Source organism: Haliotis cracherodii, unplaced genomic scaffold, assembly GCF_022045235.1.
Source record: "Haliotis cracherodii isolate W230 unplaced genomic scaffold, xgHalCrac1.p SCAF_7, whole genome shotgun sequence".
NCBI classification, from domain to species: Eukaryota; Metazoa; Mollusca; class Gastropoda; order Lepetellida; family Haliotidae; genus Haliotis; species Haliotis cracherodii.
The window spans coordinates 2,333,300-2,358,027 of record NW_027266330.1 but is presented as its reverse complement, the minus strand read 5'-3'; the positions used below and the strand labels follow the sequence as shown (position 1 = coordinate 2,358,027).

The following is a 24,728-nucleotide window of genomic DNA, read 5'->3' as shown; positions in this document are numbered from 1 at the left end:
CTGACCTGGTTGATGCATGTCATCGATCCCAATTGCGTGGATCGATGCTCATGATATAAATCACTGGATTGTCTGGTCCAGACTCGCTTATTTACAGACCGCCGTCATATAGCTGGAATATTGCGCAGTGCGGCGTTAAACAACAAACAAACCAACCAACCTGGTACATCATTCAAAACTAATCGAGTCTGGACCATACAATCCAGTGATTGGCATCATTGCATCCCACGCAATTGGGTCATAAAGTCTTAAAGCATGAAATTTACACAACTGATTGAATACTTCAGGAACAACGTGAAACGCCTAAACTCCATTGGAAAAAGTGATAGCGCGAAAGCTGCTCTGGAACGTTTCATAGGTGTAGGATTATTATTGGTACTGAGTGAGAAGCCTGTGTATTGCTATTTACTAGTCCTAATCCAATTTCAGCATATAATTGGTTTGTTGTTTTAAGTAACCATGTTAATTTATATGAATGGGATGCAATGATGTCAATCACTGAATTGGCTGGTCCAGACTCGATTATTTACAGACCGCCGTCATATAGCTTGAATATTGCTGACTGCGGCGTGAAACAACAAACAAACAAACAAACATGCTCTATCAAATGACCGTGTACTCCCCTGTGTATTTGCCCTTCTACGGTGGCTGGTCAAAAACGGTATTAAAACTTTTAGACATGCTCAAATGGCTGACAGCTTGCCTTTTCCCTTTCTAACGAGGGCTGGTCAAAAAGTTCTGAGCCTGACTAATTTCAACTATGGGCCATAACAAAGTGAACAAGTCAATGCAGTACATTGTTTGAGTAGTTTGTTGCAAGTATATTATGTCTGTTGAGGCCGATTGTATATTAGTGACAGCCAGTTGAACGAGACAGATATCCAAATGGACACAGAAATGGAAAAGAACGAGTACCCAACAGTCATCAAGTTTTTGACTTAGTACACCGCAAGAAATTCACGACCGCATGTCACAAGCGTATGGGGATAGGCGCCTTAGCTATTCCACTGTTAAACGTTGGGCAGCTATGATGAGAACAAGCCTTGATGATGATCCTACATCTGGACGTCCCTCAGCTTCCATCAATGAAGACTGAATGAAGGAGATAGAAAAACTTACACTGCCCGACAGACGTATTAACAGTGCTGAACAGGTCTGAGCCATGAGTCCATTGGACTATTATTCATGAACATTTACAGATGAATAAGATATCTGCGCTCTGCGATGTGTTGGGTGTCAAAGTTTCTAAAGTCTGACGTTAAGGAAAAAAGAACTGACATTGCCCAGAGAAAATCTAGAGCCTATTAAGGACGATTCCGTCAAATTCAGAAATGATTAATGACGGGTGATGAAACATGGGTCTACCACTATGATCCCGAGTCAAAACGTTTCCACCAATCCACTTCTCCGGCACCAACGAAATTCAAGTCTTCAAGATCAGCGAAAAAGAGTGTGATCCTTGTTGATTACTTAGAATGGCAGAAGACGATAACCGGTGCCTACTATGATGATTTACTTCATTGCCTGAGGGATGCTAACAAGGAAAAGAGGCGAGGAATGCCGACTGCTGGAGTTTTACTCCATGACAATGCTTCTTTTCACACGTCTCGACTTGCAAAGCCTGCTGTGCGACAATATGGCTTCGATGAGCTTCCTCACCACTCATACTCTCCAGACCTGGCACCAAGTGATTTCCATCTCTTTCCTAAACTGAAGGAACATCTTCGCGAAAAGCGCTTTGACGACAACGATGACCGCCTGAAGGGTTTTTCAGGGTGGCTTCCAAAAAGTTCTTCCTGACTGGAAATGAAAAGCTTCACTATCTATATGAAAGCGTATTGAAAAGCAGGGAGATACTGTTGAAATATAAAAGTAAAGTCACTGTCACAATTGTTGGTTTTGTTTGTTAGGGTTAGAACTTTTTGACCAGCCCTGGAACCCAACAAGCAACAATCAATTTATGAACGATTCCTTACCGAACACTCTTCTATGAATCACAACTTCAATCCTGAAAACATAGGCGGTCTGTAAATACCTGGACAATCCAGTGATTGACATCATCGATCTAGGCAATTGGGATACGATGGCATGCATCAACCATGTCAGCGAGCCTCACAACCCGATCCCTATAGTCGCCTGTCATTACAGGCATGGATTGCTGAAGAGCAATTACATGCCGGAATCATCACGAGACGCCATGACACAAACCGATGACATTCATCTGTAGTTAATACCTTACATGGTTTAATGTTGGTGTCCGTTATGATGGTTATCTTTTAACAAATTCAGTACTCACCCTGCTTAGATCTGAAACAGAATAGCCAACAGTAATTAGTAAATAGCAGACTGACAGAAAATCTTTAATCAATACTTTAAGTCTATTTATTCTCATATGTGCCTTGATCAGTTCATGGCCTATTAATACCCAGTCGATAATTAAGGATTGTTTTATATATTTGTTTATCAGAGGATAACAGTCATCGATCCACACCATTGGGATGCGATGACATGCATCAACCAACTCAGCGAGCCTGACCACCTGATCCCGTTAGTCGCCTTTTACGACAAACATGGGTTGCTGAAGACCTATTCTACCCCGGATCTTTAAAAAACAAACAAACAAACAAACCATGCCAGACACGTCCTGTAAGCATCACAGTAGTTGAAGATAATGTTTTATGTTTGCCATTTCAACCAGTTAACAAAATACGGAAGTAATATCCACATTGTGCGCATACTCAAAGCCACGGTTTATGGGGAACTAATTATCTTATCCTTGAAAGGCATCTTCTTGGCTAATCATGTTTGAGTGACCTATAGTCATACCTTCGCCATCTGTACACAGTCACAGTGATGATGATGATGATGATGATGAGTATGGCGAACACAAGGACAAGTATCACAGCCAGTGGTGTTGAGGCAGTTTCTTGTTTTGTGCCACTTTCTGTAAAATAATACATCTATCTCAATAATGTTAAATTATGACAGAATACGTTTTTTTCAGAACCAATACGTTTGTCTCAATTTAATGCTAAATTGTGCCAGAATATGTTTTGTGAATGAGTTACCACAGTTAAGTTAGCCTCGTGACATGTGACATTAAACACTGCATGCTAGAGTCTAAAATCATTTACGCAGGGTTAAATCTGCCGGTAACATAACTCTACATGGGCAACACAAAATACAGAATGTTTCACCTGGAATGAACAACATTTACAAAGTTATCAACACTATGTTTGAGCTCAGAAAAGAATTGTGAGATCCGGGGTAGAACAGGTCTTCAGCAACCCATTCTTGCCGTAAAAGGCGATTATGCTTGTCGTAGGAAGTAGCGACTAACGGGATCGGGTGGTCAGCCTCGCTGACTTGGTTGATGCATGTCATCGATCCCGATTACGTGGATCGATGCTCATAATATTAATCACTGGATTGTCTGGTCCACACTCGATTGTATAGCTATAATATTGCTGAGTACGGCGTGAAACAACAAACAAATAAACAAACTATTACAAGCTTCATTACTTTCAATCCCCTGTTTATTGAAACTAATACAATTTACTTACAATAACTGACTTCTTTCGTAACATAATGTAATTATGTTTTTGAAGTGATCTATGATCAATATGATTACATACTAAATGTACTCTCACTTTCCTTATTAAACCTAACGGAGCTCTCACACTTTGCCGAGTTGCGTCCCGAGTATGGACCCGAGCTGACTCGGGGGTACTCGTATGGAACTCGTAGCGAGGTCGTACTAAACTCGGGGTAACTCGGGATACCTCGTACTGATCTACGAGAGTTTTTGAACTGCTCAAAACACTCAGGCCGCCAGCTAACTCTTTACAAACTCGTAACAAACTCGTCCTACTCGTAGTACCCTCGTGGCAACCTCGTGGTGTTCGTACAGAAAAAATGTATTGCCGAGTTGACCGAGTCTAATACGAGCTATGCCATCCTCCATGTTAAATCATGTGACAAATTCCCGCCGAATTATTTAGCAGCTCGTAGCCATCTCGTATCAAAGTCGTAGCAAACTCGTACCAACATCGTATAACTCGTATCGAGGTTGTTGTGCTCGTATGCACTTTTAATAGACTCCTATAAAAATCCTATTGGACTCCTATTGGACTCCTCATGGGGCTCGTAACACACTCGTAGCGTATGATACTCGTATATATGTAGTCTCTTCCCGAGTTCTAGCCGAGTTAGGCTCGGGAGAGCTCGGCAACCACCTAGGCAAAGTGTGAGAGCTGCTTAATTTGCTTACTGAACCACAGAGAAAAATCAAATTAATATTGTCTAGACAGAGTCGGCACGAGATCTCGTCTGGCGCTGTTCGCCAATAGATTCTTTGTATGCTTGTCACAGACTGTGTCAAACATATGCTTACCACATCAGGCAATTAGATATGCTTTTATCCCGAGAATTTTATGATGTTTCGCTGATATAACCCAAAGTGTTAGTTATCTTCTACTATAGTGTTATCCTGATGGGTATTGTAACAAATGTTATATTTGGGATAACACTTTCTGAGTAAAGTACAGATTATCGTATTTTGTTTGGTTGAGTCCCATGCGGGATTCGAACCCACACTGCCACCGAGAGGCACCAAATCGCCAGCACACAAAGTCAGCGATCTAACCCACTCAGACACTCGTTGAGTGGGAACACATTCACCATAAACCATATTACTGGGAGTAACAAGTACCATTAATCAGAATCAGACACTTTTATTACGCTTTCCTAATCTCAGTGCTCGTGATGTGATAGTTCGATTAAAAACCACGACCAAATTTTACTATTAGTTTGACTTCTACTGATGATAACAGGGAGCTTGTTAAAAAACATAGGTCATGCAATGAAAACCATGATTAAAACCAGTGGCAATGAGCTCACGAGTGTGATGACAGTGAAGCTCACTACTGTTATATGGATCTCTGGGGAACAGTGGAGGAACACGAAACCTTACATTATCCAGGTATTGATACTACAAGCACTCGGAATCCAACCAGACTGCTGTAGTGATGATATGATCACAAACGATAAGGCTATAGCTGATGCATCATGTAACCAATTCCACATTTCAATTTTGTTGAGTTACCAGAGTCACATGCCCTTTTACCAGGCATACCAAGGTGACTCAGCATATTCGAGATAATAGGAGGCATTCTACAATTACTAAATATTACTAAATTAGAAGTGGCTGTCGAGAATGTGCTTAATCAGCTTTATCACCATGGTATGCAAGCATTTCCACAGTGGGATGAGGTTTATAAAATACCTTCTATAAAGCATAGTCCGGCTAGTACGGTTCTCCCTATTCCACCAGAAAATCAGCCAAAGCTTCCCAGCTAACACATAACATTTTTAAAACATTTTCAAAAGGTTTCATTGTAGTTTTTCAAAAAACATTTTCGTCAAAACTTTTTATTTACGTTTTAGATTTTTTTACAACTGTTCAAAATGTTATTGAAATGTTTTCAAAATTTTATTCAAGAACATCGTACTATAACATAGGCGAAACTATTTCATAACATGTTATTGCAATGTTTTCAACACATTGCAGAAATGTTATGCCAGAACATATTTCAGTAAAAGTTATCACCGTGTATTAAAGTGAGTACCGATTACGATCCCAACAGCCTGTAGTTGAACGCAAGTTCCCTAACTAGCACACTCCGTTTTCATAATGTTGTTGATTGGCAATGCAGTAATATAACATTTTCACAACAGTTACAGCTTAATCTGTAGACTAAATTTCTATAGAAAATATTGAAGATGAAAGAAAGACAAAACTTCACATGATTTGTTTTTTGCTGATCACACTAGGTGACACCGGCAAATACATTTAGTCGCGCATATTTTGCGGGGGCATGAGAGAGACCATTGAGAAGTGAATAAATATAGATCTATGGTAAGAGACGCATGCTCTCAAATTTAATTATTTATTTATCTAGTTATTAAAATGTCTTAAAATGTTTTTGAAAATTTATCACAAAAATAAATGTTTTTGACATGTTCATTAAACGTTTGTAAAAACTGATATCACACAAACGTCTCGAAAACATTTTTAAAATGTTGTGACAAAATGCCTTGTTGTCTCGTGAAATGACGTCGGAATGACACTATTAGGTCATATTCTGTCCAAATTTACTCTACATCCAAATGACATTGTGCAGCAAGAGCTGGATCGTAGAACTCTGATTCGTCAGGGTAAGTTAATTTCCAAACCCAGTGTCCGCTAATCTATCTGAATGGCATTGTGTAAATATAACATTTGTTGCATTTGACCACTTTCGAAAAGATGTATTCATAGCTTTCAGCCATGGGAACCGTGCCAATTTACTCTTGCCAAAGGGGTACACAAAGTACGTGGTCTAGTCTACCAGTTGTCGGACTTTCATTTTTATGGAAGTGGCGGAGGGGGTTGGACAATAACAATCCTGAAAACCTAACAACTGCACCAGACACCAACCTTCACAATACTGAATCATCAAAGTGAAAGGTTCAATGTGCATATGCGGAAAATATATTGCCTTATGTACTTGAACAATCAAATAATTCACATCAGCAATGAATGACATTTACCCGTGTTGAATGCAGAGCGTGTATTTCTTTAGGGTATTCCATAGGTCAGCTTGAGCCATATCATATTGTTTAGAAATACAGAGGGACACTACTGTTCTCAAGTTGGTGGATACACCCAGGTGTTTCTCACGGCCTGGTAATGTTAATGGCACAGTTTGTTTGATACCAAGTTCCTTTCAAACATGATCTGTCGTTGCAATTCATTGTTAGTAACAGTCGCATTATTAAATGTAGCATTGAAATGAGGTTCACAATGCATAAAGGCCCTGGTCTAAACAACTATGGTAATACATGTAGCTGACTTGCACACCACTTGATATTTGAATACTGTACAGTTGGCTGGTTGGTTTGTTGTTTAACGCCGCACTCAGCAATATTCCAGCTATATGACGGCGGTCTGTAAATAATCGAGTCTGGACCAGACATTCCAGTGATTAATAGCATAAACATCGATCCACGTAATCGGGATCGATGACATGCATCAACCAAGTCAGCAAGCCCGACCACTCGATCCCCTAAGTCGCCTTTTACGACAAGCATAGTCACCTTTTACAGCAAGCATGGGTTGCTGAAGACCTATTCTACCCCGGAATCTTCAGGGTCGAATACTGTACAGAACATTTTTGATGTCTTACCAACTGCACCTGTCACCAACACACACAACAGTTAAAGATTGATATGACGGGACGAAAGAAGAGAATGTGAACGGTAACTTGTAATTAAATTCATATTATCAATGAAGTTGGTTGGTTTTCGTGATATTTATCACTCGATTGTCTGGTCCAAACTCGATTATTTACATATAGCTTGAATATTGCTGAGTGTTGCGTTAAACAACAAACTTAAAAATGTCATTGATGACATGAATTTAATAACGAGTTACCGGTCGTTGTATGTTGCGAAGACCTTCAAACATTCACAAAGGACGTTTGCAAGCAGACAGTTTAGTATTCCAGCCCATGTCAGCCTGTATGTGTATGGGCAGGCCCACATAGTTTAAGTTTTGAGTTTTCGAAACTTTTTTTTTTCATTTTTTCTTCCTTAGTATGTATCCATGAAAACAGCATGTTGAATTTTGGAAATACATTTGACCGAGACTGGCCACAGCATCGAGAGTTTCTGGACAAATGGGTTTCCAGAATTTAAATTGGATGTGGTGAATTATATTGAACTTGGTTTACTTTTCATATATTTGATTCACTCATTTTGACAATGAAAGGATATCAAAGACTGAACAACTCTGGTTACCAGCTGGTTATAATGCTACGAAATTGCTCTCTAGCTATTAACTGTTCCGCGATGACGGCATGATTCGTAGCTAGGTTACAATACGTGTTTAATACATCTATTCCCGTTTGGATTTTGATTTAGAATGTCTCCAGACCCAAATCCATGTTTATCGTAAGGGGTGACAAAATGGCTTGGTTGATTGTGAGTCTTGGTGCCTCGAGTTGATAGGATGTTTCTCACTGTCAGTCACTGGTTTGCCTCGCCCAGGCTCCATTATTTACCGGACCACTTGGAGTTTGATGTGGACAAAATATGTTAGATTATTTCTTAATTATAGTGCATGTTTTATTTTCGGACGTTATTTATGTGGATATATAATGTACACTAACATTTTCCCCCAATAATGTTATGAACCTAATAGATGTGGAAACACAAGACGCGGAAACACAACAAGATGGGGAACACACAACAACCACAAGTAAAGAGAGTGACTAAGAACCCTAAGAAAGTAGCAACAGGTATAAAAAGAGCTCCAGCTAGAAAGTAAAAAACTACAAAAACAATTGAAAACTGTTCACAACCTGAGAGCAGTTCAAAACTGAACACAGTTCAAATACTGAACACATTATACATAGTTTATATACTGAACTGGTTAACAATGGGGCTTCCTATGCACTGCGGGAGTTATAGCAGCCGTACGGTTTCTTAAAACTGACAAACCCAATACTGCAGTGAAAACACCACCTGCAAACACCAGAAGAACTGAGCAGAAACCCAATAAGTGATAAATCCAGTTACAGATCGTAAAATGTTGGTAAATGCAGTGTATCATTCAGCAGTTGTCAGAGGCGCAGCAATAGGCTATACCCAAATAGATACAATGATTGCTAAAGCACCAGTACCCAACCTAGTGTTTGATGATTATGATATTGGTATGTACTTGTGTTAGATGTATGTCTAGCAATGGTAGCAAAAGATATACTAATCAATCAAGGGCTTCTCCCAGAAGAGTGTGTGAGTGAGTATTGTTTTACGCCACTTTTGGCAATAGCCTGAAATGGGCTTCACACAATGTACCCAATTGTTGGAATCGAAACCGGGTCTTCACAGTAACGAGCGAACGCTTTCCACAAAGCTACCCCATCACTCTATCCCAGAAAATATAATGAAGTAACTAAACTTATCTTATAATAATACTGTTGAACACAGTTTTAAACCTGAAAGGTGGAGGCAGAAAGAAAAAGACATAGTATAGCTTTAGAACAGCTTGAAAGTTTGTAAAATGAATATGCCTGGAGAAGAACACAGAGGCTTGATTTTATGAATTAAGAGCTTCGAAGACAAGCCCATTCAATACAAACTTCTAAAGATGTGGATAATGCAATGCAAGAATACAATCTAATGTATGGAAAGCTACTTGACCCAATTTGCTCCACGCAGACGTTATCTCAGTCAGAGGTTAAAAAAGATCGCGAGCTAACATTTATTGTTCTGGGATTAGGTGTAACAAGCTTTATTGCAAACAATTTGAACATAAGCACAATATGAATTATAATCGATGTGGATCATCTTGCAAAGATATGTTATAGTCCGAGTGGTTACTGGAAAGGATTAGCCGTGATTAAGAAGCTTGCTTCAGTGTCAAAGGTAACTGAGAAGGTTACTCGTGATTGGCTTACTAAACAAGCTGTATGGGAAATATACTTGCCAGCCCTATGGTATACATACAACGACCTTAGTTTGATGTTTCCGTGCCTAATGAAGTACATCAGTCTGCTTTATTACTTTTACCTCATGATATGTTGAGAGGGAGGAACAAAAATCAGACAAGGTGAGGCTGGTAACCATAGAGCACAAGGTATTGTAGAGCGATTTAATTGTACACTTGCAGAGTGCTTATTTGGTCATAAGTATGCACAGAAGATGGCTGATAAGAGATCAACTGAGTGGGTGATTAGATTACCAGCAGTTGTAAAGGTATGGAATAATGAAGTGACTTGGTTGATAGATAGATAAGTTGGTTCATAGATAGATAACCTGCTTATACAGTACACAATCCGGTATAAAGAAGGAAAAGTTTCCATATGATATATATATTATCTGTATGAGGCTGGTGAACTCGAAGATGATCGTCGTAGGAAATACTGCAATCAGTACAAGCCTGGTGAACGAGTGTTGTATTATCTAAATAGTGGTCCAGATCGATGGTTTGTACAAGAAGAGTTACTTAAAGTTCCTACAAATACAGTGCAACACTCTATATGCTAAAGCATGCACTTCCTACTTTTCGATTACATTCCATACATGTCAAACGCATATTTCTCTTATGGCGTCCTTTACCTGTTATCTAATCTATCTATACTAGCCACATAAAGAAACTGTGCACGGAGAAAATATATTCTGGATTGAAATACAACACAGCAAGAACAAAATTATGCAGACGCTGTAGCAGCTGAATGATCGGACCATAAGAAAATGTCAACGGGACCTGAACAACATCTGTTACGATGACGTCAGAAGATCAAAATGGAGTAGGGGGTCAAACGACAAAGTCACAAAGTCAATAACGGGTATGACCACCCTGTGCGTGAATCACAGCAGTGCATCGGCGACGCATGGAGTCCACCAAATGGGCATGGAAGGCCTGGGGAATGGCCTGCCATATCCTCCTCAAATCCTGTGCCAAGTCACGGACGTTATCTGGAGGATGTGGAAGACGACGCAGACGGCGCTCCATTTCATCCCACACATGCTCTATTGGGGAGAGATCTGGAGAAATTGCAGGCCATGGCAGTAACATGACATTGTTATGGTGAAGGAAATCCATTGCGACCCATTGAGGACGAGCGTTGTCCTGTTGAAATGTCAATCCCGGGCCATGACGTTGCAGGAAAGGAATGACCACAGGCCTTAGAATCTGATCTCTGTAGCCAACACCGGTGAGATTGCCCTGAACAACCACCAAAGGGGTTCGGTGCCGTGCCGTTATCCCACCCCAAATCATCAAAGAGCCACCTCCAAAACGATTCCTCTCCACAATACAGTTGCGTGCATAACGTTCTCCCAAACGCCGGTAGACACGTTGGCGCCCGTCACTGTGGGAAATGTTGAACCTCGATTCATCTGTAAAGACAACATTTCTCCACCATATTCGAGGTTGGCGAACATGATTTCGACACCATCTTAGACGGTTGACTCGATTACGGTGTGTCAGGATGGGACGTATGGCAGGGCGTCGTGGTCGAATCCCGTACTGACGTAAACGATTCCTGACAGTGTTGGGATGGATACGGCGCAGTCCAGGAATTGTCTGGGATGTCGTTACTGCCGTTTGGAACCTGTGTCGTAGATGTGTTACTCGAATCCATCTGTCCTGTCTTGGCGTCGTTACTCGGGGACGTCCTGAACGTGGCTGGTCGGCAACGTCATTTGTGTTCTTATAACGCCTCACCAATGCCGATATCGTGTTACGATGGCATTGGAAATGTGTTGCCACCTGTTGTTGCCTCATTCCCGCTCGGATCATTCCAATGGCTTCATGACGCTGTGCAGCTGTCAATCTTGGCATGATTTGCTTGTGATATGCTTGTGATATGCTTGTGTCTGCGCCTGAGAAGTTTTGAATTTTTGAATGACCACAGATCATGCTTTCCAAAGTGACAGCGAATTTTGAGTTGCACATGCTGTGTACAGCTGCACAGGATGCACGTGCAGTAACACATTGCACGTCCATAGGCCCCCATCAATGACGTCATATCGCATGGCACGTGCATGAGCGTTTGAATGTCTCCAATAATTGCTGTGTTCAAACCTATCTTTCATATATGGACGGTGTGCCCTTATATCTATATTTTCTCCGTGCACAGTTTCTTTATGTGGCTAGTATACATTAAAACTGCTGTGTATCAGACGGCTGTTAGTTCTGTAACATGTCTATATTACACACAGTGCAGTTGTTACACTGTTTACCTCTTAGTTGAAGGACAAAATCAATATAGAGGCCAAACTTCCTATCTTTTCTATGCTCAGCTGTTGGCTTAAGTATTCTACCCTGGATACAGCAAGATATGGCTGATTAGACCATTGTACGAACTTATTGAGTGTCCATACTCTTAGATCTTTGATAGTTAGAACTTGGGAAGAATGAACGGTCATAGCATATCTGAGATACCAGTCATCGGTTTTAAATTCAGTTTTGTACTTATTAATATGTTTAATAAGGCACTTGTCAATAATAAATTTCATTAATTTCTGATTTATTTTTAAAATCGGCGTTTTGATTTATAAAATGTTTTACGTTTATTTTGACATTCAGTCCCCAAACAGGGTTTGTTATTTTTACTTTTTCTCAGGTTTGGGCAGACTGGACGCCTTTCCCCAAACGTCGCCTGTACTGCATCAGTGAGCAATTGCGCGATCTCTTCAGCAAATTCATTGATAGCATGTGCTGGGTCGTCATGACCTTTTGTTGATTTCAATATGTGGGTCAGTTTGGGGACAGCTTCTGTGTTGATATTATTTGCAGATGCATTTGTTTTATCCTTTTCATAATGTTTTGGTTTTGCATCGTGATCTTTTAGAGGGATGTTTGAAATTATATTTTGCTTACTTGCAGTACTGACTATGGTTGTATTACCACTATGTAAAATGACTGAAAACACAATTGGGGAATCGATATCGGAGTACAGATGAGAAAATTCAGTAACATCAAATTCACTTAAACATGGATGGCATATACATGAAGATAGGACATTATCAACTAAACTGGAATCTTAAAGTTTCTGTATTTGCATTTCTATCAGAAATCTTATTTTTATATACAATATTCGAGGTTGAATCCTTGACAGTGTTCCTAATATCAATGCTATTTATAATATTTACATTAGCTACCTTATCAGGGGCGGGCTGCTCTGGGAAGACACACATAGGGCATTGTTATGAAGAGCAGTACAACCCCTAGTCGTAGAGTTCTCTTCTTCATTTACATGTACAACATTATGTACATCTACAATGTTCAAGTCTACTGACATGTGGGTTTTCTTGTTCTCTCTCCTAGCCTCTCTCAGGAGAGGCATAAGAACATCCTTCCTATAGCTGCTCACCTCCTCTGGGAACTGCTCGAATATCCTATAGTCTTGTCCCTTGAGTTCCCTCCCAACCCTCTTCATAGCATCTCTTTCCACAGTATAGATACACTTGGCTATCATAGGCCTGGTCTAGCTTGGTGTTGAGGTTTCCTGTTGTATCGCCCAAGACGATGGACACGTTAAAACTTGATGTCATCACTGTTAGCCAAGTGTGGCTTGTCTTTGATGAATTGAGGTTTGATGTTCCTTAATTCTTATTGGGAGAGGCCCTGGCGTTTCTCAAACAATCACATAAACTGCACTGGTGGGATCATCTGATGTTGTTGAAGGCCCGCCGTTGGCTTTGAGAATGTTCTGGTTGATTTTTCCTCTCTGGAACACTACATCAAGCTTGGTGTTCGAGAAGTCAGCTGATTTGATGGCTGGCTGTACCTGTTTAGGGCAGACTGATGACGAATGGAGCTGTTTGTTGACATGGGAGTCCTAAGCACTCTATTGAAACAAATATTGAAATCAGAAACCGAACAGACTCATCTTCGGGTTGGGGTTCAGTGATATATGAAAATATCAGGTTGTCCCCTTAAAGACCTACTACTCCTCTGGTGAATCAAAGCCCCGTTCAGCTCGAGTGGGTTAGTGGGGACCTTTCTTTGAGGGAATTTAGCTCCTTCTCAATGGCTCTCTTGTTCTGTTTCATCCCATCATAGTTGTCATCTCATTATCTTCATAATCATCAAGGGTGTCAACTCTTGATTTAAGATTAGCCGTGTTAATTTTCATTTACAAGGTTACCAAGCTTAGATAATCGATTTTCAATGTTGATCACCTTTGAGTCGATGGCAAGAGAGTTGCTGAGTGTGGTCAGGGTTACAGGGTGAGGCTAGTTAGGTGGATTAACATAGGGTACATGTTGATGAGGGCTTGCAAGAGTGAGTATGATATTGTTTCGGACATGGTCCTTTGCCGTTCGATCTGACACACATCCAGTGGACGCGTGTCCGTATGTTTACATTCTTTATATACAAGTGAAAATGGTTAAAGGTTTTGAAAATCAGGAGTTTTAATTAAATTTCGGTTTACTACACTTATTTTTCTTAGGAAACCTAAAAAAGTCCATCTTTTGTTCTTAGTTGGTCAGCATACATACAAAAAGAGGGATAACTGTTTGATTATTTAGTGTTTGATTGGAAAGCACCAAACTGAAAACTATATCATTGGTGTATAATTAGTCATTGTGAGTCATAACCAGGTTGTTTGTACTACTCTCCTCTTCATTCCCTTACTGGGCTGATTAATTACAACAACTGGTTTAACTTAGTGTATGAGTTTGGGTTATGACGTACTTAACCAAGTCAGCGAGCCTGGCCACTCGATCCCGTTAGTCGCCTCGTAAGACAAGCACCGGTTGCTGAAGACAAAGTCTTAACTGGACCGTCGCGGGGGCCATACAATTAGTCATAGCTGTAACAACATGAATTGGAAAATGGTTACTTCTAGTTATGGAATTGTACTGACATATGCTGTCGACTTGGGGCCTGAATACCAGCCACTGATAATTTAATGTGCAGTTAGCTTATGCATACTTGGCTTTGTTTGTTCAGTTGTTGTTCAACGCCGCACTCAGCCATATTCCATCTATACTCACACGCAAAAGAAACGCAAGTGGTTTTAAGCAAATAGGTAACAAACACGGAACCATAATTTGATACGAGTTTTAGCATGTAGTGAAGCCTGATGATGTTATCAATATTTTTGGTTGCATTTTGGAAGCCCCGAGTAAAAACGAAACATAAAAAACGAATCGCCAAACCGCACCATTTCAATGAATATGTGGGTATCATGCACCCATTTCTTGCAAAATCGAAAATGCACGAACTATCACGAACTGTAGTGGGTATAAAAGTGTGGCCGATTCTTGGACCTACCACTCCTTGGTCAACAATGCCATGCCTAACTCAAATTCAGAGAAACCAGGCTATCGGACGTTTGGAAGCTGGAGAGTCTGTCCAAGATGTTGCCCGTCATTTCAACGTTAACATAACCACAATTTACCGTCTCCTGCATCGATACAATACTACACCGACCACAGATCACTTTCCTTGGAGCGGTCGTCCTAGGGTCACCACACTTCGACCAGATCGACAGATTACCCGTTAACACCAGCGACATCCGTTCCTAAGTGAAAGTGCTTGACAGACCATAGGAACACATAATCGACAAATTAGCCGAGACATTGTGATCCGACATCTCCGTTCCAACAACCTCAGATGTCGCCGACCAGCACGTAGTCCTGTTCTCCAACCACGGCATCGACAAGCACGACTTCAGTGGGCACAGGGTCATTACAATTGGCGTCTTCGTGATTGGAGGCGTGTCATCTTCTCTGATGAAAGTCGCTTTTGTGTCTCCCATGCAGACGGAATGGTCAGAATTTGGCGGCGTCGAGGTGATCGTTTCGCTGACATAAACGTTGTGGAAAGGGATCCATGGGGGGTTGGGGGGGGGGGGGGGAGGGGGAGGGACCTAGCGTCATGATATGGGCAGGGATTGGACTTAATCCGAGACTTGGACCCATGTGCTTTCTGAAGGCCGGGAACACGGCATCGCTGCTCAGTGGTATATGTGATCAGACCCCATGTTGTTCCATTTTTTGCACAACATCAACAACACATTTTCCAGCAGGACAACGCTCGTGTTGCCAGAGCTACCATGGCCTTTCTGCAACAACACAACATCCGTGTTCTACCGTGGGCAGCCCTCAGCCCTGATCTGAACCCCATTGAACACTTTTTGGATGAGGTTCAAAGGCGTATGCACAATGTTCGCCCAGTCCCTACAACTGCCGATAATCTACGAACAGCTGCTCTGGATGTGTGCAGGGGGATCCCCAGGGCATTCACAAATCGTCTGATCCACTCAATGTACAGGAGATGTGTGGCAGTGATCAATGCTAAAGGTGGTCACACCAGGTATTGACTGACATTTTGGGTATTGACCCGAAACTGTGTAGGCCCTTAACATTTGATTTTTTTTTATGTCATCTGCCTTTTAATCCATTACACTGTCTTCAGTCAAATTTTTGTCAATCTTGCCCTATTAGTATTTCTTGTCTTTACTGTTGAAAATAAATAACATGTATACTGCATACTCGATTTGCGTTTCTTTTGCGTTTGAGTATACATGACGGCCGTCTGTAAATGATAGATCCACGGAATTGGATACGATGACATGCATGAATCAAGTCAGCGAGCCTGGCCACCCGATCCTGTGATTCATCTCTTATGACAAGCATAGTCGGCTTTTACGGCAAGCATTGGTTCCTGAAGACCTATTTTAACCCGGATCTTCACGGGTAATCATACTTGTCAGTCAGCTTTCAAAGAGTCTGCTTACTGAAATTAAAATCTAGTGTCTATAGGTTACAAAATGCTGCTGCCTGATAGTGAATAGAATTACCTTCGATCATGCTGATACAGCGAAAAGTATGTGTGCTTTTCTTATACAGTAATCACTCCCTGGAGCGTATGGGGTATCATTTGATGGACGGATAATTGTGCATATGTTATCATAAAGATAAAAAACAACAAAAATACCACGTACCTCCTGATGTCTCACAATAATCCCCTGAATAGTTTACTTCGCAGTTTATACAAGTTCCAGTTTGTACGTTACATATGCTGTTGAGACAGTTCTTGCTGCACAGGTCATTACACTGGTCACCATGCCAGCCTCTCTTGCAGCCTTCCGAACACCTTCCAGTCAGTTTGTGACAGTGGACTGACTGGTCAGTAAGAGAAGGCGCACAGTTAGGGCTGCAAACTTCCTCACAAGTTACACCATATTTACCCAAGGGACACTCCTCACCATTTCCTTGTAATACTGAAACAGAGAAATAATCACGTTTATAAACCGTTGAAACATTCGTATAATTAATTGTTCCATTTTCGATTTTCACATCTGAAATGAGTTCACGAGTACAGTTAATGAACTAGCTGTATGTCAGAAATAAAGTGGGTATGTAGTCAACAGTCACTGACAACCCTTCTGAAGTTGTTATCAACATTTCTATTTAGTTATTTGGTTATAAAATACATAGACCCAATATTAAAATTTAATGATTTGAACAAAATATGATGTCATTATAAGGGATACAATAGATAACCTCAGCTTCATGTCTGCAAATTTCTGAATAGAAATAGAAACTAATAACAACTTAATATAATTGTCATAGAGAATCTCACCCGAGTGTCTTTTGATATCAAATATATCAACACGAGTTGATTCAACCAGTTTTGATCTATTTGATATCAAAGACAAGAGGGTGAGAATTTATTTATCATCCAAAATCTTTCTTCCAACTTTCGTTCAGTTTGTAGACAGTAATGAGCAAGTGTAAAAAGTACTGCTAACAGTTTCAATAGCAGAGCTGTTAATGGTATCATTAGATTGTGATGTCATGAGTGAGTGAGTGAGTATGGTTTTACGCCGCTTTTAGCAATATTCCAGCAATATCACGGCGGGGGACACTAGAAGTGACGTCATGATAACAATGACATCACAATAGTCTGCAAAGCGTTGTGATGAAATTTCATTGCAGCGATATCTACAATGTAGATATGATGGTTTTAGAGGAGATTCACAAGTGTAAGATCTATGACAGACATACATGCCATTGGTACATCTTTATATAGCTCACAAAAATTGTAGCGTTCAGGTGAGCTATTAAGTGGTGTATGTGTACAAATATATACTTATGAACAACAAATAGCTTACCAAATATTATGACAAGCAGGATATACTTCGGCATCTCTAAATTCTCCACCGACTCAATCTGAAAAAAAGTAAAAACTTTGTATTTTCTCATTGTTACCATCTTCTTGGTTATTGTAAACTATACTAGTTTCATGAGGAAGTTGTGTGTTATGCTGTAGTTGGTTTTCCAGGCTTGTGTTTACTTCTATGGGGCAGCATAACATGTTTTGCTTCCCTTAAAGATCAAAGGCGCCGCCATTACTTAATCCTTAATTGAGTTACTGCAGACCGATCCAGTCTGTTAATCAAAATTCGCGCATGCGTCACTTTCAGCCAATCAGAAGGCTGCGGATTTTTCAGACATACTCAAACGATGTCCGAGAAGCGAAGTGCCAACGGTTTGTGCTATTGTCATTCGCGGTAGCCATCACATATCGCTGGGATTAGATATATACCCTTACACAAACCCACAGGGTTGGGTGAATTTTTTTTGAGGCTGATCAAGCTGTGCGGTAGGCCTCACCATCAGTTAAATGTCGAAATCTACCATTATTTACATTGAAGTACAATCTGGTGGAAATTGATGTCCTCTCCCTTAGATATTATTTATTTTGTTGCAGATTTTTAGATATGATTTTAGTTGAATACAAAAATCGCAATAAGCCTATATCTGTTAATATTGCAAATTACTCGAGAATAATATAGCAAATTACTCTACCAGTAACAAATCTTTAAGAATAGAAATATCAACATTGTCAATGTCCCCGCAAAATCTTTCTGTTTAATTTCCATTAAATCATGCTTAGAATATTTCAGCATTTCTGTGACGAGACAGGGCCCATGCAGTAATGAATTACCTGATCCTATTCTTGTGAAATGGAATCATCACTCAAGGTTAGAAAGAAGAGGAACGTTTCGTGAGAAGGAAGAGAATTACTGAAATATTTCGACAGATAGAAATTAAAAACAAATTATCTTAGTTATTAATAGAAAATTATTGGTTAAGAATTGTTTACAACATAAGTTATTCATTGGTAGTGGAAGCTTATTGATAAATCTTTTCGTGAAATGTTACATTTATTAAAAACGATTATAAATCATTTTAATTAATTTACTGGACATGATAACAAGATTTTTATGAACTCAGAGGAACATGGTCAAGTAATGATATAAATTATAATCTAATCAAGTAATTATTAATTATTCCAACCAATTATTTAATTGATGCCTTATCAAAGTCAGATTAATATGATTTAATAGCAGGACTAACAAACAAACACTAAATGATTCATGGTATAACATCAACCTGGTATAAACCTGAACTTGTTGGCTCTTTCTATAGGACATTATATTATTTCTTTTTAAATAATATATATTTTAAAAAAGATAGTATTGAAAGTGATTACCAATATCAAAAAGCATAAAACTTATTTCAAGATACAAAGAATTTGTAAAAACTAAGACAATATCTCATCTCTTATCGAAGTCACACCCTGATCAGACATTATCCATAGTGCCTAATCAATTCAGATACAGAATAATTTATATAATTTTTAATTCATTTCATATATTACTGTGATGAATATTTAAATGTGTTTAACCCAAGAAGTAATTCTTTACCATGATTTGAGGAGATTGTCAATATTTGATAACTGAGTGTGAGCTAGTGTTTATTGGTTATAAATAAGTTGAAAATAAGCTTCACATTTACTTGACAATGATTTTGCTGGCTTCAAGACATATTTATCTGGATTTTTAAAATTTCGATAGGACTTTACCAAATTTTAGAACACCTTTATGACATTATGGATGACTATAAGTCAGTATCCAAGAAAAGGAACTCGTCTGAATACCTGTTTGAGTGTATTTATATTATTTAAGGAAAAGTATTTGTGAAGCATACTTGGTATGTATGTTTAAGTATCTAATGAATTGAAGGTGTCCAGCTACCTGATATTTGCATATCAATGTATGAACACAAGGTAGTGTTCCTCATGATAAAGAGGTTAACATACATAAATACTCTTCCTTATGAGATATTTTTTTTATTTAATTTACATATTTAGTTGTTAACAATAATAATTCTTGACAATTCATGACAATTCTTTTGAATTAAAGATCATATATGAATTTTAATCTGTGTTGTATATTTTGTCAATGCAAGTTAATTGATGGGAAGTACTGCAGACCCTCTTTTCTGATAATTCTGCCACCAAAGGTTATAGAATATGGATTCGATTGATTAGCCATAACCATGGCAATTACAGGTGCTCAATGTTTTCCACTGTTGTCACATACATGTACCTAAATACTGGCAGTTCATTATAGTCCAAGATTCTGGAAGTGTGACCAGGGATTTGTATCTAAATTTAGAATTCCAAACTAAGTTACCTTGGTCAACAGATTGGGAAAACACTTACAACGTATAATTTCCGTAAATTCTGCATTACTTCAGGATGTCATGGACATGTTATAACTACTGAAGAGGGAAAGAGTACTGAAATCTAATGCAGATTTGGCCTTTGAGGGGGTCTAGATTCATCCTTGGTGACATCCCCAACCCCATGTTCTATATGCCCAAATAAAATATATGTTATGATTAATTTATTATATAACAAAAACCAATGACACAGTGAGGGGAAATAACGAGCTGCTTTGATTTTATCAACTTTTTTTTATTTCTGTTCAACTCAGGTTATATTAGTTTTACCAAGAGCACCAGATATAAAACGTGGGCGATGTAACTGTTGACAATCTATTCATAGATATCCACATGATTTGCAACCTGTGCTTGGGTTTACCGTTTCCAATACTTTCCATACAATTACGAGGGAAATAAAAACAAAGTTTTGCTACCCCGCCCTCGGAAGAATACTACATTATTGACATGCTATATATTCGCAGGATAATATACTCTGCATGACATGATAGCTTCGAAATAGTGCACGCTTCTAACTTTCAGCCGATACACCATTACATCGGACATATCCTTCATTTTCACTCCCCATATACCATTTGACAACTAAACTATAACCCCAAACAGATGATATATAACCCTCCTCTTTAGATTTTTGTGACTCACGACTGGTACCAAACTATTCTGAGCCCAATTCACCGCCTGTGCAATTATTAGACAGACGTCATCTAACGTATCATGGCCACCATTGTTCTGTCAATTCTCGATCGGTGGAACGGTTATCTCCCAAAACCCCTACATCCCATTTCCCCTACAACCCAGTTCCCCTACAATTAGTTAAAACAACACGTGGCATTTACCTGTCTGGAATTATGAACTCACCTAAAGGAGAGATTAAGGTCTGGAGTAGAGGTAGTAGACATGAAAGGGTTAGAGCTTTTGGGGATCAGGGGACTTAAAAGAAAGTTTTAAAAAAAAGAAAGAATTAATGTAAGTGTAATGAAAGATGCCTGTATGATGAGAAGACAATTTTTAGAAATTACAAAAATAACAATAGGAAGAAACGATTATTACACTGAGAAACTGAGATGAGACGATTTACAGTTGAGATGGCTAGGTTTAGTATATAGATACTTGAAACTGACTAACATGTGAGTATAACAAAAAAATCCTAATACTTACTGACTCCCAAAGTGGACTACAAGCCCTACAAAACAAAAATACCAAAAAACCGACCTAAATTAATAAATCAAATACTTAAAAGCTCCAACGACCTAACTAAGGCAGGCAAACAAATAACCTTCTTGTGGATACCCGCCCACGTAGGAATATACGGTAATGAAAACGCCGATAAAGCAGCTAAACTATCCCTCAAAATCCCAGAAATAAGCTTAAACTTACCCATCTCAAAATCAGAAATTAAAAGTGTAAACAAACAAAAAATCACAAAAAAATGGCATAACCTATATCTAAACTCAAATAGCCAAATCAAAAGAGTGCTCAGCAAACCACTAACCAAACCAAAAATTCTCCATCCATCAAAAGAAATCGACAGAGTAATCACTAAACTCCAAACAGGACACACCAACCTAAATAACCACCTAAAAAAAATTAAAAAACACACTACAGGTAACTGCCCACACTGCAAACAACCAGAAACCCCAGAACACGCACTCATCCACTGCACACACTACCTAACACATCGAACCGCATTACAAACCACCCTCAATCTAAACAAGGCTCTCACTCTAGAAGCAATACTAAACCCACAAAATAAACTAGAAAACTTCAAGGCCTTAGGCGTATTCTTAATCAAAACGGAACTTATAAAACGCATCTAAAACCATAATAACCTACCAAATCAAAATCACATAAACAAACAATCATCCACCATACCCAGCTCCCTTAGTTCTCCTCCCCAACCCCATCAGCATCTATTCCAAATCTCAAAATTCCCAAATTCTATATAAGCAACCCCTAAAGCCCCCTCTTGGGTTGCACAGACCACCCTCGCCCCTTTCGGAAACACATTAAATGGCCTGGTCGGGCCCGTGTGCGAAATACGCATCAGTCGGAAAGCGCACGTTAAATCTCCAAAGTAAGTAAGTAGGTACTAACATGTGAATAACAAACTACCTAAATGAACACCAAATTAAAAATCTTAAACAAAGCTGCAAACAATCAAATATCTTCACCCCTAAACTTAAAATACCCAAAATAGACACAACACTAGCTAGCCAAATAAATAAACAAACCGACCCAAATATAGCTAAAACCACCACTCTAGCATACATACACGGAAACTGGCCAAATTGGTGTCACATTTACACGGATGGATCTTCAGATCCGACCTCCAAACACGCAGGTTTCGGAGTCCATAAACTCACATAAACAAACAAACATCCACCATACCCAGCTCCCTTTGTTCTACTCCCCAACGCCATCGGCATCTATTCCAAATCTCAAAATTCCCAAATTCTATATAAGCAACCCCTTAAGCCCCCTCTTGGGTTGCACACATAACTATATATCGCCCCTTTCGGAAACATTAAATGGCCGGGCCGGGCCCGTGTGCGAAATACGCATCAGTCGGAAAGCGCACGTTAAATCTCCAAAGTAAGTGAGTAACTAACTAACATGACATCAACATGGCTGGTCTTCGCAATGTTGAGTTTGTTATGTCACAGAGATGTCTTAACGTAAGAGTGCAGGCAAATAGGTGGAACAGCCAGTCAGCCATGAACGAGGATTTTCAATTTACAGCACAGCTTATTACAAATCTAATCTTAAACACATCTCTATTTACAAGGTCAGTCCTAAATTCGGCATCATAGAAAAAGTCTTACAGTTTGCTCGACATTCAAAGCAAAAATTAAAGGCATTAAAGCATCTCCCTGTTATTGGTTGTCTTTACATTATAAAGTCAAAACATTACAGGAAATTGTCATTGACATATGCTAAAGACCTGTGGCAGAATATCAGTCTCTGAGCAGGTCTAGATAAATCAATGCCCTGACACTGATACATTAATTCTCCGCACATAATCGCTTATACCTGTTCATATTTAAGAAATCCACTGCAACAAACCGGGTCTCTCGTGTTACTATGTCGTCGTTATCACATTCGAAGTGTGATGCTGTACATATATAATGTGATTATACCACCTGCATGATTACAATTGTACCAACTGAACAGAATATTCAGAAAATCAATGCCTTAACATTACATACTTCTGGAAATAAGTGTGTATTACGCGCGTGTATTGATATCATTTTAAATACTACTTATGGTAAACCTGCCATGATTTGGCATAAAAGGCTTGGTTTGTTTTTGTAAATGGGAACCAAATTAGATCAAGCTTGGTCTTCAGGTCTGATATTTCCCGTTTTAAGTTGTGGATAGCTGAAATGAGGCAATTTGTAACAAGAAAATCCCATTCTTATTTCATTTTTGCTTCTCTTTTTTCCAATGGTGCTTTGATCGTGGAGAGGAGATTCAAATATGTCTTGGAGGTGTCCCTCGTGTTTATACACTGTTGGATAGGTAACACGATGTAATGTTTGTATATACATATTGGAGTTTTATTTGATTAGCTTTTACTGAATTAATTATTCAGTCAAGTAAGTTTAAACATTATATATTTCACACTTCAGCTTTCCAATTTGTCTATTTCAGCTTACTTCATGAGTATTGCAACAGAATCAGAACAAACTAGTTTATTTATTGTATTGGATATACAAGCTTTGAAGGTGATAGGAAACATAATGTATTATGCAGATTCTGACAGGTATCGTGTCCACGAGACAGGATATGTTAACGAATGTACTGGTATAACACAGAGTATCGACACTGAGAACATGTAAACGCCGGCGAATATCTAGTCTCGATTATCAAGCGAAACAGGTTCCATTTGGCGAAAAAGGGCAAAATAGTGGAGAAACCTCAATCAATGGATCACTCAAAATCAGCGATGCCACAAGGTCCTAGGGACAAGGCTAAGCATGCCCTTTCTTACCAGTAGCACAGACCATTCACATAATTTGCATATACACTCGCATATATCATTAAAATCTCCTTTATGTGGAACGAGGAAAACCAAGACTTCCTTCAGATATATAATTCATTAGTTGTTTTTGATACTATTCAACTTGGAGTGATACTGAACTGTACATTTTGTGGTTAAATACAGGAACATTAGTTTTGTGAATAAAGAGTTACAATACAACAATGCAGTATGGAATACAATGTATGTGTTATATGTCTACCTCTATAAAGAAAGGGAACTGATGTTATACAATATCATGGGAAGCGACGAATGATGAATCTATTTAACATGATTGTACTTACAGTGACGATACCAGATGTTTGTGAAACTCGTTGTAATGCAACCTGTCACTATTGCAGTAATGGTTCTTGAGCACGCGTAATCTGTGATCATGTTAATTCTTGTTCAAGGACTACTACTAAATGTATTTATATCTTGTATTCACTGGTGAGCAGAGACGAAATGGTCAGGTGTTGTTTGTTAGACTGAAATTCATTGAACAAATGAAACCACCAGATCAAGGTGGCCTCGCCTCGATCCTTCAGTGAATGCACCTTTTGTGATCTGCATGCGCTGTCGGGTACATAACAGAAAGTTATAAAATGTG

The 24,728-nt window shown here is 39.2% G+C and overlaps 1 protein-coding gene across 2 annotated transcripts in view; it reads right to left on the bottom strand.

The window, feature by feature from the left end:
• Nucleotides 1–24,525, bottom strand: part of LOC139448316 (kinase D-interacting substrate of 220 kDa-like) — a 32,382-nt gene extending 7,857 nt beyond the window's left edge. Inside the window, exons 1-6 of one of the 2 annotated variants that reach the window (XM_071229869.1) lie at nucleotides 24,424–24,525; nucleotides 21,259–21,283; nucleotides 17,682–17,739; nucleotides 16,509–16,787; nucleotides 2,827–2,944; nucleotides 2,297–2,307 (exon numbers count right to left, since the gene is read on the bottom strand). In XM_071229869.1, coding sequence (XP_071085970.1) covers nucleotides 2,297–2,307; nucleotides 2,827–2,944; nucleotides 16,509–16,787; nucleotides 17,682–17,715 — 442 coding nt within the window. In that variant the 5' untranslated portion in view covers nucleotides 17,716–17,739; nucleotides 21,259–21,283; nucleotides 24,424–24,525. The remainder of the gene's footprint in view (nucleotides 1–2,296; nucleotides 2,308–2,826; nucleotides 2,945–16,508; nucleotides 16,788–17,681; nucleotides 17,740–21,258; nucleotides 21,284–24,423) is intronic. The other variant, XM_071229868.1, reaches the window with a different exon arrangement.
• Nucleotides 24,526–24,728: the final 203 nt, after the last annotated feature.